Below are 18,581 nucleotides of genomic sequence, written 5' to 3' on the forward strand. Positions count from 1 at the left end.
CTCTCACGTGAATCGCTTCATGCTCTGGGCTAAGTCGCTGTTTTGCGTCTGCGCAAGCTTTGCCGCAAAATATCCATATTTCTATTTTGAGGAAAGTAGCAACTCAACCCAGGCAGCATATAATCATATGTTTAGCTTCAAGAAATTGAGAATTAACTCACGGTGTCAATCTGGGATCGAGTAGGCCAGCCCAATTGTGACGACCAGCAAATGTAAGTGTCGAACAGGTTGTCTCATAGATCAGAGCCACTTATTTTTATTGAAACCTGCTACATTTCTAACGCTGCATTACATGCTGGCACTATATGATTACGTAACTACATCGGCTACTATAACCCTTCGACAAAACCTGTTTGCTGAAATAATTAATATCCCCATGACACCTTAAAGTTTCTATGCGTTGCGATATGAATTGACTACACGCCGTCGTTGTGCATGTCCTTCGCGTACTGTGAGTCATTTGAGTTCTATAAATACCTGCCAGCGGAAATGCTCATGTATTTCCTCCGGTAGTTCAAGCACCCCTGATCTTCCTAACCTTCCACGATTGCTAATTTTATCATTGAGTAGACTAAGTATGTCTCAGTTGTCATATGATCCTCATTTGTAATACTTCGGGAAACAAAAATACCTAGCTTGCTATGCAACAACAACTCACTTTTAGCCTTGCATCGAAACTAATGCCTTCATCTTCCCGAATAGTCAGAGATTTACACGCTTCCTGCTTCCAAAAGGAGAAATGACGCTCGACGTTTCTCCGACTAAAGGACCCAGGAGAGTATATAACTGACAGTCAAGGCTGGCCCATTTCTCCAACGACTCTTTGCTATCTACTACTAACACTTGACAATCCTTTCTTTTTCCATCCCAACATGCACTTCAGCGCCGCGACCATCCTTGCTATCTTGGCTGCTGCTCCTGCTGCTTTTGGTCAACTTGACGCCAAGATGAAGGCCAGAGGTTAGTTTCATATTATACCTTGATTGTAATCGGATATTAATGTCTGGCGGGAATGCACAGGCAAGAAATACTTTGGTACTTGCTCCGACTCTGCTCTTTTGGACAACTCCGAGAATGCGGCCATAATTCGTTCCGATTTCGGTCAGCTTACCCCGGAGAACAGTGCCAGTGAGTTCACTTGGCAAACTGAAAGTAGTATCGCACAGAATTGAAATATTCACCTAACCTAGAATGGGACGCCATTGAACCTTCGGTACGAGTAAACATATATCATCATGAACTCGGCTTGCTTACTTCACCCCTCCCGTAAACAGAGAAACAACTTCAGCTTTGAATGGTTTGATACCCTTGTAGCTTTTGCAGAGAACAACGGCAAAATCGTTCGTGGGCATACATGTAAGCCATCCTGCTTTCCGACTCATGGTGACACTAATAATCAATACCACCTAGTTGTTTGGCATTCCCAACTTCCGTCCTGGGTATCCAACATCGGCGATTCTGCTACGCTTACTTCGGTTATTGAGAATCATATCACAACCATCGCAAAGCGCTACAAGGGGAAGATCTATGCTTGGGATGTGGTGAACGAGATCTTCAACGAAGACGGCACTCTGCGCTCTTCCGTCTTCAGCCGTGTCCTTGGGGAGAGTAAGAGTTTGCGGATTTTACAGTTAAGCTGCATAGCTAATTCATTTGATAGACTTCGTTGCTATTTCATTCAAAGCTGCTCGCGCTGCTGATCCGTGAGTCTGTTTACTTTATGGTAGATTGACTACAATGACTTATATATACATACGTATAGCTCTGCCAAACTTTATATCAACGTAAGCGCTCTACGCATATACAACTCACAAACAGCTGACAACTTGGAATTAGGATTACAACCTTGATTCTGTCAACAGCAAGGTTAGGGGCTTGATCGACCTGGTCAAGCGTCAGAGAGCTGCTGGAACTCCTATAGACGGTATTGGTAGCCAGACACATCTCCAGGTAAGCTCAGTATATAATACCGTCACGGTTTTGATGGGTATCGATTCTGACTAAACTAAAGGCTGGTGGTGCTGGAGGGGTGCAAGCTGCTCTCAGCGAGCTAGCTGGCTCAGGGATCCCTGAAGTTGCCATCACCGAGCTTGATATTGCTGGTGCTTCAGGTTAGTTCGGTCTGTGACTTAAGTATAATAAAACTGACCTGTTGCTAGGCAATGACTATGCTACTGTGGTCAAGGCATGTCTGAGCGTTCCTAAATGCGTTGGAATCACGGTAAGATACACTTTGCTGCATACGAATTGAGGCAGTAAGTTAACTTTCTGCTACAGGTGTGGGGCGTTTCGGACAAGGACTCCTGGCGCTCTAGCAGCAGCCCTCTGCTGTTTGACCGTAACTATCAGAAGAAGCCGGCGTACAATGCGGTCATTGCTGCATTGTCCTAAGCAACATGGTCAGAAATAACACGTGTATGTTTAGAATGTAACTACACATATGTTCATGTCCGTTTGGAATTTGCTATGTCATTCGTTCCACCTATGACTTGAAATCGGCTAGAAAATTGGCACTCTGGTAGGTCAAGTCTGGTCTGACCTTGGCTGTTGACATAACATGCACACGCGCCGAAGTCGATGCTGCACCCATGGTCGGTTATCAATGGAAATTTTCAGCCTTTGGCCCCAAGGCCATCTTGACTAATTATGACTTGGGGAATGCATTGTTATGTCTAGAATGCAAAACAAGACATAGAAATTTCGGGTGAGCTCTTCGACATGTCGGAGCCTCGCCTCTACGCACCACCAGCTCCAACGACCAATATCTGCAGGTCGTGATCACCCATTTGAGAAGGTTGATGTAATCCCAATGCCCATTATCACCCGGTCTTATAACAGCCTATTAGATTTCTAATATCGAAGATGGTAATATTGTTACCATACAGTTAAGCGACCAAGTCGGCTATGATCCGGTGGAAACGCCTCTTGTTGGCGTATAATCATGGAAAGTGTCTGCGGTGTTCTTGTTCAGCTATTCACGGGCTCGGTAATCTCGAAATGGACGACCCACATGGGAATACCAAAGGCAAACAACTCTTGAGAATATTCTGTACTCCCTATTCGTTAGGACCATGAGCTCTTTAGACATTTCACTGAACTCAATACCAGGCATAGAAACGATCATGTTGGAAACGTTGTGCAGGGCAGCAACGAACCAAGCGATATAATAGCGGAATGGTTGGGATGCGGTGTGGGAGATTCGCGCTGGAAGACACGGCTGCTCGTCTTCGTGAGTGGGAATGAGCCACCACATGCCCTGTGGCGAGACCACCAGGCGAGAGGGTCGGCGAGCCGTTTTCGGCTGCAAGAGCGCCTGTAGACACGTCACAGGTAGTACGAGGGCGAGAAGACGATGGCCGTCGAAACATGGAGGGTGGCGCTCGGTCGACGAGTATGACGCCACGAGCCTGGCCTGCGATCCTCAATCGATCGAATTTCATACATGCTTATTTTAAGAAGACTATCTGAAGCTGTCGCTGACGCCGCCTCAGCAAGATCTGGAGACTCAATTGCACAACACGTTAAACTCAGGGCTCTGTAAACGATTGTCTATTTCAAATCTCTGGCACGGCAATACGAAATGTTCTTGCTTCTTTAGCCATCATATGGATACCGAATGTCCCACCTGTTTCGGCGTGCGCAGGCGACTTGAACCCATGTTCCATCTTTGGCTGAGCCACCCTGGAGCTCGACCGCACGATTAAGGTCGTCAGCAAGAAGGATGCTAACATACATGTGTCAACGCGGAAGAACTGGGTCGTAGAAGACAGACCAGAAGACTCACAAGAAGCCGTGATCTTCGTCTCCGTCAAACAAAAACTCGGTACCATCATCGACTGATAGTTTCAGCCAATTGTCCTCTGTGATTTTTAGATATTTCTTTGTTTGGTGTTCTTGGATGAGAAAACCCGTTTTCCCACGTTTGATTAGCCACTGTAGGTCATGCGTTGAATGAGATGTATCATTCCACTCTTGCATAGGCACCTACGTCATGACGTTGAGTATGGCCCCTCCAGGTCCATCCATATAGCCAATCATTAGGATCTCCGCCGTCAAACATAAGTCCTGTCTTGACATTGAGGATTCGCATTATTATTCCCATGGCTTGCTCAGAGTGGACAAAATTACTAAGCGAAGCGCAGTTAACACGCGAATTCGTAGAAACCGGCGAACGTACTTGAAGAGCTGTTCACGGTAAAGTAGTGGCATGATGAGCCATTTTTGGTTCTGTCCTCCATTTTCGAACCAGAACAAAATAGTGGTTCCGTCTTTTACATCACCGTTAGCCAAGTCGATTACAATTTTGGGATCAGGCGAACGAGCCCTGATTCTAGTAGAATATTTCGGCTTAGAACGCTCCAAATTGGAAAGACGAGATACTTACACGTAGCCATCCCACTTGTTTCCGGTAATATTGTATTCTGGCCGCTCTACGCTGCAAACCAGTTGTTTCGTATGTTCTGGCTGCTGCTTCGTCGCGAATCCGAGATACGTGTGGCTAGCTACATTTTTAACAGTCCATCCGCCAGTTTTCTTATGGTTGAATAGCCACTAAACAAGTAGTTAGTAAGAGAAATGAGATAGTATCTTGTTTATTTACCTGCTGATTTTCCCGGCCGTGTAATCTGCGGCTCCAGACTTTGTACCCGTTTCCATAGTGGTCACCCTTCGGGTCCGAGAGGTCAAGATCCATAGCTAGTCCACCTTGTACGTTGATAATGTAGCAGGGACCAAACGGTCTGGCGTATCGAGAAAGAACATGCAGTGAGTGCTTGTTATGAATGGAACTAGGCTGGGGCTCACATATCAGACATTGTGATCGGCGATGGTTTTTCGTAGTCTCTGTGATAGGCGATTCTGTTAGTCAAGCTAGAAGTCCAATCCTGCCTGAGTCATGTGCCTACTTTGAGGTGCAAACGGAAGAAGAAACAAGTCTGTGGTTCGAGCGAGAATCGGGGAGAGTCTCGTCTTATATGTGCCTGGAGCTCGGCATTCGGTGCTGTACACCCCCGGGGATACGTGGTAGTCAAGCTGGAGGGCTCATGCTTGACAGTGATGGTTTGGTAATATCCATCACTGATTTGGATCACGGAGAGGATCTGACCGTGGTCGGGAGATCAGGTCCGGGGTAGCACGTGCCCAAGTTGGTGATTCCGCCATTACCCGATCTGAGCGCCTGCTCATGGTCGGTTTCCTGGTGATGACCACCATTTCTCGTGCCGTATTCTGAGTGGATTCTAATTACTAGTTCAGACCGAGCGAGATTACCAATAACTCCTTCTGCATCACAAAACAAAACCTGCTGTGATGGAACTATTGCAGGCTAACCGGCGCATTGGATCACCTTCCTTTCGGGACCACTGTGTCCCTCGAGGATCAATTCTTTTACTGATGGTTTCTGCAGGTTTTTTTATCCTAACTCCGAATAACAAAGTCACAACACACAAGCAATGTGATTCGATTTGAACCATCCGTGATAATGAAAAGGAGTCCGTGGTCGAAAAGGAGGTCGAGCCTGTCATAGCCTCCCATCCGATACCCGAAATGTCCAAGCCTGAGACCTAAAAGACCCCATGTCCAACCCCCACGCGAAGTCCAAAAGGGGCATCATCAGGAGGATCAACGGCTTTTCTGCAAGACCCTCTGCACGGGTCGATAAAGGCGTTCTGGTTGAGGATGTTTTTTCTTCGGTGTTCGGTTCTGTTATTTGTCCTGGAAATGAAACAGTGAGACGAAGCCTGCGGAGAAAGCATTGCGCACACGTCACGAAAACCTCCAAAATCCCCGGAGACCGGACTTGTTTCCCTGGGTCTCCCGGGATCTCCGAAGAGTATCAATACTATAGCCAGTCACATAGAAGATATTTATATAATAAAAAAATGCCAATACTTATACCTTGTTATAGTAGTTATGCTCTCCGGGAATCTCCGGATACCGAGGGAGACAAGTTCAGTCTCCGGAGATTTTGGAGATTTTGCTGAGCACCCAACCGAAAGAAGAGCAGGGCCGGACAGCTCACGTGACCTTTTGGCCTCATACAGAGGTCCACGACGAGGTGTGCGTGTGTCTGCGCCCTCACGTTCTTTTAGCCCACCTCCCGCCCTCAGTTAGAATCAGATTAGAACAGTTAATATCATAATTTATCTGATATGAAACCGAGTCCAGCGCCGCCCAGAATGTGTCCGTGGAGGCGATCCCCGCGGTTGCACTCTGGGCGGCGCAGCCACTCGTTGGTCCGCTTGCAACAGACCGACTTCCCCAGAACACCGCAAAAGTTGGGCTTGGTGCATATATCGCGCATACATCGGCATGTCCGACCCAGAGCGACCAAGGCTGGGTTCTTACTTTTTACTGTCCTTTCCTGGTCTGGTTGTTGTGATTGATTAGTGTCAGGTGGACTGCCCGTCTGTTCTGTTCTTGGCGCCTCTCCGCTTATTGGTTCGTACAAACGTATTGGATGATATTCACGTTTTTAACACCGCTCTGCTTGTGCGCTATGGTTCGATTGAGTTTGGGTATCCTAGGGTCATGTGTTGTGCGTATTCATGTCGGTATGTTGATGGGCGTAATTGTCTGGCTAGGTTACTCCCTAACACCTTTACGTTTTTATATACAGCTCCGCAAAGCTTTATGTCAACGTAAGAGTTCTACGTGTATACAACTCACAGACATTTGAAAATTTGGAATTAGGACTGTAACCTTGATTCTGTCAACAGCAAGACCCTCCACTAATCACTATTCACCTTCAACGTTTGCCAATCCTTCTTATTAACATTCAGTCATGAAGGTTAGCACATCGACCGTCCTTGCAATCTTGGTAGCCGCCCCAGCCTTTTTTCCCCCCTTGGCGAGTTCGACTCCAACACGAAGGCCAATTGTGAATCCTGTGCTATACCTTGGTCATGGCCAGATCCAAATGTTCGGAGGCAGTATCTAAGAAAAGAGTAATCTGCTACTTGCTCCGATTCTGCGCTTTCGTCCAACTCTCAGAATGTGGCCGTAATTCGCTCCGATCTCGGTCAACTCACTGCCGAGAGTAGCGTCAGTGAGTTTACTTCTCAAACTAAAACATGTATGGCACAAAATTGTAAAGCTTTCCTAATTTAGAATGGGATGCTATCGAACCTTGGATAAGAACGACCACACAGCACGATAATACCAGATTACCTCTTTCACCTCTCTCGTAGATAGAGGGAAGAATATGCGCCTGTGATGTCCCGAACAAGAGCTTCAAAGATGATGGGACCTTGAGTTCTACCTTCGACGTCTTCAGTTGTGTTTTTGAAGTAACTGTTTACAGTGTTTACGCTTGAACTGGGAAACTGATTCATCCAAGACTCCCTGTGGTACTGACCTGCAAGCCAGCTTGCTCCATATTGCACCAACCATAATAATTTGTATCTCTACAGCTCCGCCAAACTTTACATCAACGTAAGCGCTCTACGCATGCATGGCCCACAGATACCAAACAATTGATAATTAAGAGTGAAATTAAGACTTTGTCAACAACAGGGTTGAGGGCTTGATCGGGTTGATTAAAAACGGACAGCTTTTGGGACTCCTGCATATAGATGGCATCGGTAGTCAGGCACACCTCAGGTCAGTTTAATATTTGGTATGATTCGAGCGGACATTGATTGTTATTAAAGTAAAGGTAGGTAACGCGAGAGGAGTACAGGCCGCTCTCAACTAAATGGCTACTTCAGGAGTAACTGGAGTCTATATCATCGAGCTTGGCATCGTTGGTGCTTCGGGTTAGTTTGGTTTCCAACTTTAGATACTTGCGACTCACCTATCGTCAGACAATGATTGCGCCATCATGGTGAAGGCATGTACAAGTGTGTCTGAGCGGGTTGAAATCGCAGTAAGATGAACTTTCGTCTTAAGTATCCAGGTCTGAAATCAGTCTTTTCAGATAGGGTGTGAGTATTGCATACAAGGTAAGTCCCTGATTGTTAGTGTTGCCATATCTTATCTCTGCTCATTGTGTGGACCCACCTGTTTTCGTAAAGCCATATATGGGGGTGGATATCCTTTAACAAAATAAAGACATTCTGTTAGATAAGCGTCGAGACTCTCAAGGGCGGACCCTGTTACTAACTGGACCCTGGTCTCAGACAAAGATTCTTGGGGTTCTAGCAGCAATCCTCTGTTGTTTAATCGTAGCCATCGGAAGAAACCAGCATATAATAATACGGCTATACCTGCTTTGTATTGAGGGACACTATCAAAAAAGCAGAAATCTATTCAAGTGCGTTGGGTCAATTGCAAGGCCAATCCGTTTCCTTATGATTTGAAATCGGCCGGAGGTTCGGCAGTTTGGTCAATCAAGCCCGATCTGATCTCGGATGTTGACACAAGATTTACTGGAATCGAGGCTGACTTATGACCGACTATTGGTGGTGAGTCTCAACTTCGGTATATAAGTTTAGTGCATCTACTTGTGAGTAGGCGCATACATTACCAGATCTAGAATGCAAAACAATATACAAATTAGCGCGCTGGGCGAAATCTTTTGGAAAACTATAGCTTCACTTTTGCTATAGATTTTAACGTAGCCAGTAGCAATACTCCCCGAGTGACCATCCTTAGTTAGCTATACCGATAGTCTAAGCTGCAATAACATAGGTGAGTTGTAAGTGTGAACTCCAAATGTGTGCATACACCTGCCCCGAAAACAGGTGCAAGGTCATGTCATTTTGTTTGTCCTTGATTGGTAGTGGTGGGGACACTCGTTGGGCTGCACGAAACCAGGTTACTTTAGCAAAAGGATGTGATTCACAGCTAAAGACGGGCGGTGTCGACCTGCTGCAGGGAAGTACGTCTTGCAAAACGCGGGTGGCCCATGCATACCCATTTTCATGCCAAGCTGGGCGATCCCAGGACCCATGATCTGTCCTTCGCCTCTGCACAACACTATGAAGGGTGGTCACATTTTTCTTTTATTAATATACGTTTCGTGACTACATCTCTAAAGGTGAGCGCTAGGGTAGGCACTGGATAATAGCAATAGGATAATCATTAGCACCGGGAATACGGGCCAAAGAACCACGGGCCCAACCTTGTTGAGGAGTGACTTGTACGTAGTACCTAGGAGTACATGTGCAGAACATCGTGCTTTCCAAGTGATTGTGTCATTCAAATCGAGGAGTGAGTGGCGAAAGGATGCGTTTGTGAAGCTCGTTGAGCCCTCAACTACATAAAGCAGGTTCTTCGTGTGCAGCGCCCTGGGCTGGTAGGTGTTGGTGTACCTTCGGCGCTATCCTATCGACTCGGGGAGGTCATTTGCTCTATTCTTCAGGCCTCACAATGGAGACGCTGTTGCCCACACTGCATGAGCTAGCCGACCAAGCCAGAGGAGAAACGAATGTAGACAGAGTTGAACCAAATGAGATTAGCTTGCCGCTTTAGTGAGCGTCATGATCATGCGACTCACAGAAGACTTTAAATAAGTGAAAATGCACTGGTGCTACTATCCCCGTTGGAATTCAACTTCCGTGCTGTTGGGCAAGGCGCTATGGTTGGAGCGGCCTCGGGTGCACTAGGGCGAAGTTCTGGGAGACAGAGGGCGCGAGATGAGAGGTGACTCCTTACAGCGGGTGCATTCCAAAGGCTAGCGCAGCGATGAGTACCTACCACCATGTGAGCCCAGCATCTAGAGTTGTAGACCAAGAGACCTACCTGCTACCGGCCTCTGTATGAGCCAAAGGGTGCTTCTATATGTCGATGTTCAACGCTCTGTTACTGAGCCAATAATGATAAAGGCGCCGCGCATTGATACCCAGTCGGGTTAAGGAGTCTACCAAGGGGTAAAAGACTGTGATAGAGAAATGACTATAATAGAGAACGGTGCGCAAACACACACTTGTGGATGGGGAAATGGAGACACGTGAGGCGCAACAACTCTGGTTGTTAGATTTGTCATTTCTACCCCCTTGAAGCGCTCATCCATCAACCGTCTCTCCCTTGCTTTCGAACTGCTCCGTTACTTTTTAACTCTGTCTTCTTGAGTTAGTTTACACCCAACACGTCTCATTCGTAGATAAATGCTTACAACCAACTCAGCTTTACCCGGCGCTGATTGCTTCATGCGGGTATGGCGGCTTCCTGTGACCCATGAATCCACGGGGGCATTCAACCATCCTTGAACTCTCTAATTGAGGATTGGGATAGCGTTAGATAACTAGCTACGAACGTGGTATATACATGATCATTCATATATACGGTTCATAGCTAATCAGAGAAACCGTCACAGTCCAGTCCAGGGTATAGGTGGGGGTTCGTGAAAGTATCCCCTGAAGTTTGGCCTGCGGCTCGATTGCTGCTGTGAGCTAACCGCTACCTTCTACAAGTGTTCGAACCTCCCTCACAACACCGCTCCCGTTGTGCCTCCACTACTTAGGCACCTAGTACTGGAAAATCTAGTGGTGTACTCTTAAAGCGGCAATTTTCGGCTGCCTAGGAATGCGCAGTTGTCCGGCCTTTCTCACACAACCATGAACTCCGTTTAGGCTCTTGGAAAACAACCTGCTCGGTCTTCCTTACCCTTCGAAATCGAGTTTTCCATCTGGTAAGCCAGTTCGTTTAGTCGCATATGAGATTGTCAAGCTAAGGCAGCATAAGTTGCTGTCCCATGTTGCGCCGCGGCCACGAAACACTGCTCGTTTTCAGTAGTCAAGACACAGATTACCAGCCTTCTATAATTCTTGTTCATACAAAGAAGAATCGTCGGGGACTAACAGCTGCCTCGCCCTTGTCGTTGTAGCAGAGGTTCCCGTCCCTGTTTCCCCTTTATTCTCTTTGTCCACTCCAGTAAAGGCGAATCCCCCCTCCGGAGCGACTGGTTAGGTCCATAAACTAAAGAGCCAGCAGTCTGTACCTTGTCTACGACCCCTCCTTCCACCTGATTCCTGGAGTCAGATACGTAGGGGTCGTGCTCCGTCATCTGCTGCTCATTACCTTCCCTCGAATGGTATTTCTTGTCAGCACTACTCAAAGTCCAACGTTAGGTAGCTAATATTATACCTCAGGATCACCTTCACATACAAAGCAAAGGAAGAATACGCAAAGCACTGAAAACTGGTGTAACGTTTCATGCCTCTCCATCTTCCCAATTCGTTCGCTTTTAGCCAACAGATTATCGGAGGCATTAGGGTTTAGCAGAGTCAAATGCAGACAGGAAACAAGTATGGTGAGTTCGGAACTTAGGCCCAGTCGTATTAGGACTGATTTCTTTGCAGAAAGGTTGAACAAGAATCCATCTATGACTTAGAATTCTTCCGATATATCATGTGATCAGCTTCCATGCAAAATAGAATTTAAATCCTGCCCAGTTTATCCTTCAGGCGTATTCTCTGAGTGCATAATAAGATACAGATGGTGAGTTGTATACGCAAAAGAAGCATAATCATTGCGGTGAGTGACGAAGTTACCGGTGATCGTTCAGAGATCCGAACTGACTATCATCCCAGATCCAAGCCTCCCATTTGAATAACTTGTACGGCTTGGTCTATCATCAGAGCCAGAACCGAACGCACATCATCATATCTTACCAACAGCCATTCCACTTGTGTTCGACGCCCATTGTTTGGCCATACCCATGGTGGTCCCATCACGTGATCCTGTGTTGCCACTCTGGGCACGACCAAAGAAACTGGCTTTTGAACTGACGATGGTATTGAAAGTACCTCGTATAACAGACAATCAGAAGGAGAGGTCTACTGAGACTGTCTTCGCTCTGATCGTTTCGTCGAATTCAGCCTTATGACTTATTATCCACCGATCTAATGCTTTTTGACCTCTGATGCGCTTTCCAGGTCCGCTTTGAAGATATACACATTCTCTCCTCCTATCAAAGCATCTAGCCTCGTACTTGAAAGCGTCTCACTACCCTCGTCTTAAAATACCCAAGAAAACAGCTATTCCCCCCGAATATCCTGTTACAGCACCGTTGCACAATAACCGTCGTCTCTGCTTTCTCTCCCCTTGGCCTCTGCTCACTCTCCAACCCTCCCCAACCCTCCCCAACTCTCTCCAACTCTCTCCGACTCTCTCCGACTCTCTAAGCTTCGACTCTCTTCCACCCTCGCTCTCATATCTGCTTACATTATTGTTCAAACCGGGAATCCGCGTCCTTTGCCTAAATATCCTCCGGTTTGAACTGCGCGCTGAATCTGCTATGCTTCCTTGTTGACCTACCCATCGTCTTCCGCATCTCTATTATGTCGTTATAACTCTCGCCATTTGTGATGGGTAACTGCCCAGTATGCCGAAACGGTTTTAGGGGTTCCACCTGATCCATGAGAGTGTCATGAACTTCGACCGAGGGGACTGGAGAAACTGTGAGTTTACAATGCTTTTCTGTCATGTCTTATTCGATATGCGATGGTGAGGCTCGTAATTCCGCGTTCGTGATTCGGATAGTTCAGTTTGCGTGGCCTGAGCCTAGCGGGGGTATCTCTGTATATTTTTTACGAGGAGCCTGTTCATGTTCATCACTACACTTTTCCTCCCTGTGTAAAGCGTATTTCACTTGTGTCCGTACCTTCGCCCTACCCTCTCGTAGCACGTGACAACACTTACAACTCTTGATCGGGAAAATGTCTTTCAGTAAGGGTTCTTACCGCACTTCACAGTTAGGTTGAACTCCCTCTAAACCCTGGATCTCAAAGCTTTCCTTCGAGGACTATCACGCAAACCACCATGGATATGTTCCAGCTTTATCGTCTTGTAGATTTCAATTCCTGGTCATGTGGCACATGTAAAAATTAACAAATAGAGCCATCTCAATTCGGGCGTTTAGTTCCGCAACCCGAGCCTCCTAATACACCTGACCAAAAACAGAATCTCTGCTACAAGCCCACGGAAGAAATACCAGCATCTATCCTGGAAGCGAGTGTTTCTGGGCACAAGAGGCCAACGGTACCTCCATCCATGGAGCCCGACGAATGAGGTGTTCATTTGATCCCGAGCTTGCTCAAGGGTCAGTCTTCGGGTCGGGGTCTCCTCAGTCATTCCCCTGATCAATGGCAAGAGAAACCTCAGGTCGTCTACTGCCTATCAAAGATATCCAATAACATGTAGCACACGATGAGTTAGATACGTACTTGAAACAGGTCATCGTGAATCATTTTTCCGAGCTGATAGACATCCGCCGGGAACGGGTCGTAAGGCTGACCGCTTTTTTGTTCCGGTGCTGCCTCTCGTGCATCGACCCCTACAGCTGTACGTGGGGCATTTGGGTCTGGGAACCAAACGGCGTAACCGTAGTCGATAAAGTAGTACCGGACGTCCTTTTCAGATCGAGAGTACGAGGGGTAAATGAGACGTTTGGCGTCGAGGGAATGGTCTTGATAAAAGGGATGAAAGGGCTCCTCAAAAAGGGGCCGGGCGTCCATCATGACATTGGTAGAGGCAATATCCCTGCACGGAGTGAGACATGAATTAGCTGTAGGGCTCTGAGAAATATTACCGATGAGCAACATTGTTACTATGTAGGAATAAGAGGCCCTGTAAGGTTGTTTCTTGAGCATTAAAGCAGGCTATTGGCCTAGTACTCACATCGAACAATTGCTTCAGTAGTTCGTGGACCTCTGCCAAGTTGTAAAATGGAATCAGCTGGTAGGAGCTGAGTAATGGCATAACAACGAAGTTCCCTGCGTCGATGCCGGGAATAGGGAAAGAGTCGAGACAAGGTACAACGTGATTTGAGGGATCATCTTTAAGTGGAGACTCCGAAAAGTGTTTCAGTAAAGCGTATTCGTTAGCACCTTCTCCCGCGGCGTAAGCAACAATCATTTTGAGTTTCACTTGCTGGTTGTCCTGGATTCGAGTAGCATCCAACACTCGGATAGGCTTTAGTGTATCCAGATAACATCAGTCGAGCTGCGTATGATCAAACGACTGCTACTAACTATGGAGTCAAGACTGTCTTCACAGTGCAAAGGCTTGATAGAAGTTCCCTTCCAGGACGGGACCCAATCTGGCTGGTATCGGGGCCGGAGTTGATAGCCCTTGGAGAGTAGGTACGGCTGAAAGGCTACCCATCGGTCTTCGGCCTCTGATCTTTTGTCCGGCCGCGAATGGATACCGATGTCGTCGAACGCAGCATTGTTCATCGCTTGAACTGAGAGGCTATAGTTGTTTTGCGGTCTAAAAAGACAAGAGCAGCTATGTTAGGTTATAGGGCACTAAGAATTAGCTGCAACACATCAACTCCCCGAAAAGGGGCATTCAGTAAACTGATAGCTTTAGCGACCAATGGGAGAACCGGGTGAGGGGGCACAACCAAGTGGATAGTCATCCGACACGTGCCGTTACACAAATAACATTTTCAGTACCCGGGCTTGCTTGGTACCCCTGTGTTTGTCAGTGCTTTTAGCCACCATGTTCCCCAAATGCCACATGCCCTATCGAGTTCTGTAAGCTTCGTCACTTTGGGACTTACCCCGATGCTCTAATGCGGTAACACGTTAGGCCGTCACAGCCCCTTTTCCACTCAAATCAACCGCTTCGGGTGAACTTGCCCACGTATGCCCACCACCCAACATGCTCGCTCTGAAAGGCCTTTCCAGTGTATTTGGAAGGGGACGCTCCACAGATAGCAGGGAGGCCAAAGAGCTCCTTGCGACGGTGGACGATCTGCTCAGCCAATCAAACAAGCTCCTTAACAGTATCAGTCGGCGGATACCTAGCAAGCAGTTTGAGACATTCGAGCACAAATATACCGAGTACGTCTTGCTCGAGTTTGTTACGGTTAGATTATCTGAATACTAGCTCACTTTACTGCACCGCAGGCTTAACCTCATGGTGATTGAAGTCAAGGACGATATACAGGGGCGAGAACAAAAACGCATTTTCTTCGAGAGCGAAGAAGAAAAGGAAGCATTCCAGAGCGATATTCGGAAGCTCCTTCAACAATGCCAGACGTATCGTAATGACGTTGTAGCAAGTATTTCCTGTTCTAATATCGTCACTGTACGCTAATCAACGATTACTACCGTCTATTTAACACCAGACAGCCAGTCGTAGAGTCCAAGGCGATGTAGTGTCAGGCCCCGATATTCAGGAAGCAACCACCGGTACACCGTCTCCATCATCTTTGCAGGTACGGATGCCTTTATCATTCTAAAAAGATTTCTGCTAACTCTGACCAAGTGGGTTGACAATCTTACTGCACCTGTGTTATCTATGGTGGCCGATGCCACATCCCAGGGCAAGTCAATTGTATTTCTACTTGACGCTGCCCACTGATGATATGTTTTAGATCCCAGCCAGCCAGGGAAGGCTTCCATGTCTGGAGTTGATCATAACGAAGATCAACCGAGTGAGTATCAAATTAATAATACACACCGTCCTCTGATTACTGAATCATCTGCCCAGCCAAGCGATTCATCGCTACGGTGTCGCGTAAAATTTACGAGGGAACAATTGACGGCGACTCAACATCCTCATCTCACGACGAGGACCCGTACATCAGAATATTGTTTTGCGTTAATCGCTCCAAACGAGCCATGGTGGTAGGCAAGTAGACCACAGGCATGACCAAGCTTTAAGTTAACAAACCATTAAAGAAACCAAACTGCATCATCCCAACGAGGATAAAGAGAACACGGGTAAGCCTCCATCAAAGAATCAATTAGTAGCCATTTGACAACAAGCTATTTGAAAGACGATCTATTAAAGATTGGAGATGAATTAATGAAAAGCAATCCACGCGAGTGAGTGCAATATTGTTAGAATTAAAGTCATACGGTCAACCTATATGTACCTGTTTAGACTCGAGGGACATCAAATGGTGGATAGCCACCAGGGCCCATCTTTTATTGCGTCATTCATGTCTACCTTTGCATACAGTTCTTCCAGTATATTTACTGGTGGTATGCTATGAACATAACACTTGAACTGTAACCCTGTAGCAATCTCACTGGTACTGTTTCCAATTGTTGTAACCAAACCAAACTGTGGGGTTTCTCAGTAAATTATGTGGGGTGGAATATCATGTTATAACTGTACATGTTTTATTGACCTATTGTACCTCCTAAACTCAACTATCAGTGACTAAGCTTCTAATGCACACCAATTTGTGTTCCTCAAGGTTAAAACAAACAAGCTTTACAACCTGTTGTACCTCTGGGTGGGGGTGGTTGGCAGTGTGTTTTTGTGGTTTGCAGACAGGGTAGTGTGCTTGCCTGTGGCCAAGGAGCAAGGCCCAGGCAAACAAGCTACCTGCCATGACCCATGACACTTTCCTGAAACTTATCCAGATTTTTTGCTCTTTTATTTAATGGACTTTTCCCCTGTATTCTCCAAGTCATGTTTATTCAGATATATGCATGAAATTACTGTAGCCACAGTGCTTATCATGTAATCATAGCCACAATGTTTATACTGTATCTTGACTTGCGTTACACTCCCATCAAATATACCACTAGAATCTCCTGATTTTTCTATTATTTTTACTATTTTTACAAACTACTTAGACTCACTTTTTAAATCACATTGTTAAGAGTTGTGTAAGTACAGGAGTAAGAAAGAATTACTATATAAAAAATGTATATGGGAATAACTAAGAACTAGGATTAAGAATCAGAAGATATGCACAGAATATATGCACAATATAAGCTAGGTTTATCAGTGTTGTATGCCAACTGTAAGGTTGGGTACTTGCTAGTGGATGGGCGCTTAAGGCCATACTACTACTGACAGAGCTGATCTAACTATCTACTTAAGGCTATACTACTTCCGCTTAAGGTGGACTCCTACTAACTACTGGTGACAATGGGGCCTGAGGCCTGGAGGTGTGGTAGGTCAAGTAAAGGGGTAAGTACTTCTTGTTGAAATATCTTGTAGATACTAGATTCTTCTAGTATGTTCTATGCGCAGTAATTGAGTCAGTAAGTACAAGTCATTCAGTGCGCAGTCATATGCGCAGCAATTTACCATATGACTTGGTAGGTTTCTTGGGATATATAAAGGCCCACACACAAGCCCTCTATCCTTACCTCTCTATCTCTACTTCTCTTTTACTGTCTTTACTTTTGTATACAATTTAGTTTAGTTTAATTAATACATTTATATATACATCTATATACATTGGATTTCAACAGGTTATGAGCCCCAATTGTACGCTCAATAACCAACTGTAGATAGATAGATATATAACACACTTACTCAAGTACATTAAACATGGCCAAAGCTGTAGCAAGCACTTCAGCCCCCAGTGCAGCTAGCGGAACGCACCAGATTGCACCCCTTTGGGGAACTGAGAATTATAATATGTGGCGCATACAGATGGAAGACATATTATCAGATCTTGATCTATATGGCTACGTAAACAAGACAATTATTGCACCTAGCAAGACTGTACTGAAAACCAAAAGAAACCGGACAGATGACAAGGGCAAACCATTGCCTGACTATGAATATACAGCAACTAACAACAAGTACACAAAATGGGTTAAAGCCAACCAAAAAGCATTATCTAATATAAGATTAAGAGTCAATGGAAGTGTACTAAACCTAATTCAAGGATGCACAACATCTGCCAACGCTTGGAACGCCCTTGCAACAACTTATCAAGTCAAGGGAACGGTTGGACTCATTGACCTACAAAGAAAGTTCTTCAGTCACCAAATGACTGATGGCAAAGACATCAAGGAACACATCCAACGCATGCGCGGATGGTTCCAGCAAATAAACAATATTAGTCCCGGCTCATGCACTGAAGCCAACTGGATCACAACATTGATTGCAAGCTTACCTGACTCATGGGATTCATTCTCCCAATCAGTAAGTTTCCAATTTGATTTACAAGATAACAGCGCGTTATCAAACCAAGTAAATGACATTAGATTGTGCATAACAGCCAAAGCACATAGAAAGAATGCCCAAAACCCAGAAGGGAAAGCATTCTTTAGTACAAACAAAGCAAGCTTCAATAAACCTATACGTACTGGCAGTAAGGGACCAGATAAGTCCAAGTCTAAATGCAACAACTGCGGTAAGATAGGACACTGGGCAGCCAAATGTAGGGGCCCAGGTGGAGGTGCATACAAACCCGGTCAGAACAATGGCAAAGGAACAAATAGAAAGTTCAATGCACCAAACAAAGTCCAAAACGGCAATGCAAGGACGCATATAGCTGTTGAGGACAATAACAGCTGTGCCAACTACGCGTTCTTGACCCTTGAGAATTTGAATATATATGGAAGTAAGCCAACAAACACCTGGATTGCCAATAGTGGAACAACAACTCACATAGCAAACAATAGAAGCCTATTCAGTGAGTATAATTGATTGACAGGATATGTTACAGGCGTGACTGGTAAGGAGCCCATATTAGGCCAAGGTACAGTGGAGCTATTATGCTTAGCCAACCCAGACAAAGATGAATATAGAAGTATCAAACTTACTAATGTAGCATATGTGCCAAGCTCCCCAGCAAACCTTATCAGCTTATTGCTAGTAACCAATAAAGGCTATTGGATATCAATGGATTGGGACTGATTAGTCATATACGGTGTAAACAATGATCCAATCACTTACGGATCAAAACTGAGTAATTGCAAACACGGAAATTT

At 45.8% G+C, this 18,581-nt stretch overlaps 4 protein-coding genes across 4 annotated transcripts; 2 read left to right on the forward strand and 2 right to left on the reverse strand.

Annotated features, from left to right (window-relative positions):
* Positions 1 to 872: 872 nt before the first annotated feature.
* RhiXN_07521 (endo-beta-1,4-xylanase) lies at positions 873 to 2,391 on the forward strand (the record flags this gene model as incomplete). Its single annotated transcript, XM_043327337.1, has 11 exons — positions 873 to 960; positions 1,021 to 1,128; positions 1,191 to 1,213; positions 1,275 to 1,356; positions 1,411 to 1,608; positions 1,661 to 1,703; positions 1,763 to 1,784; positions 1,837 to 1,950; positions 2,012 to 2,111; positions 2,160 to 2,221; positions 2,278 to 2,391. The coding sequence occupies 11 exons, from the start codon at positions 873 to 875 to the stop codon at positions 2,389 to 2,391; spliced, it is 954 nt and encodes a 317-aa protein (XP_043185809.1).
* Positions 2,392 to 2,967: 576 nt separating this feature from the next.
* RhiXN_07522 (ricin-type beta-trefoil lectin domain protein) lies at positions 2,968 to 4,814 on the reverse strand (the record flags this gene model as incomplete). The annotated part of the gene is made up of 9 exons (XM_043327338.1): positions 2,968 to 3,056; positions 3,106 to 3,407; positions 3,626 to 3,724; positions 3,785 to 3,933; positions 3,989 to 4,127; positions 4,178 to 4,330; positions 4,385 to 4,551; positions 4,601 to 4,739; positions 4,804 to 4,814. The coding sequence occupies 9 exons, from the start codon at positions 4,812 to 4,814 to the stop codon at positions 2,968 to 2,970; spliced, it is 1,248 nt and encodes a 415-aa protein (XP_043185810.1).
* A 7,984-nt stretch (positions 4,815 to 12,798) lies between these two features.
* Positions 12,799 to 14,117, reverse strand: RhiXN_07523 (kinase domain protein; the record flags this gene model as incomplete). Its single annotated transcript, XM_043327339.1, has 5 exons — positions 12,799 to 13,056; positions 13,107 to 13,422; positions 13,472 to 13,509; positions 13,561 to 13,854; positions 13,914 to 14,117. 5 exons carry the CDS (start codon positions 14,115 to 14,117, stop codon positions 12,799 to 12,801), a joined length of 1,110 nt encoding a protein of 369 aa, XP_043185811.1.
* A 279-nt stretch (positions 14,118 to 14,396) lies between these two features.
* Positions 14,397 to 15,530, forward strand: RhiXN_07524 (uncharacterized protein; the record flags this gene model as incomplete). Its single annotated transcript, XM_043327340.1, has 7 exons — positions 14,397 to 14,420; positions 14,476 to 14,729; positions 14,796 to 14,943; positions 15,017 to 15,106; positions 15,157 to 15,218; positions 15,273 to 15,325; positions 15,382 to 15,530. 7 exons carry the CDS (start codon positions 14,397 to 14,399, stop codon positions 15,528 to 15,530), a joined length of 780 nt encoding a protein of 259 aa, XP_043185812.1.
* Positions 15,531 to 18,581: the final 3,051 nt, after the last annotated feature.

This window comes from Rhizoctonia solani, chromosome 13 (assembly GCF_016906535.1).
Source record: "Rhizoctonia solani chromosome 13, complete sequence".
NCBI classification, from domain to species: domain Eukaryota; kingdom Fungi; phylum Basidiomycota; class Agaricomycetes; order Cantharellales; family Ceratobasidiaceae; genus Rhizoctonia; species Rhizoctonia solani.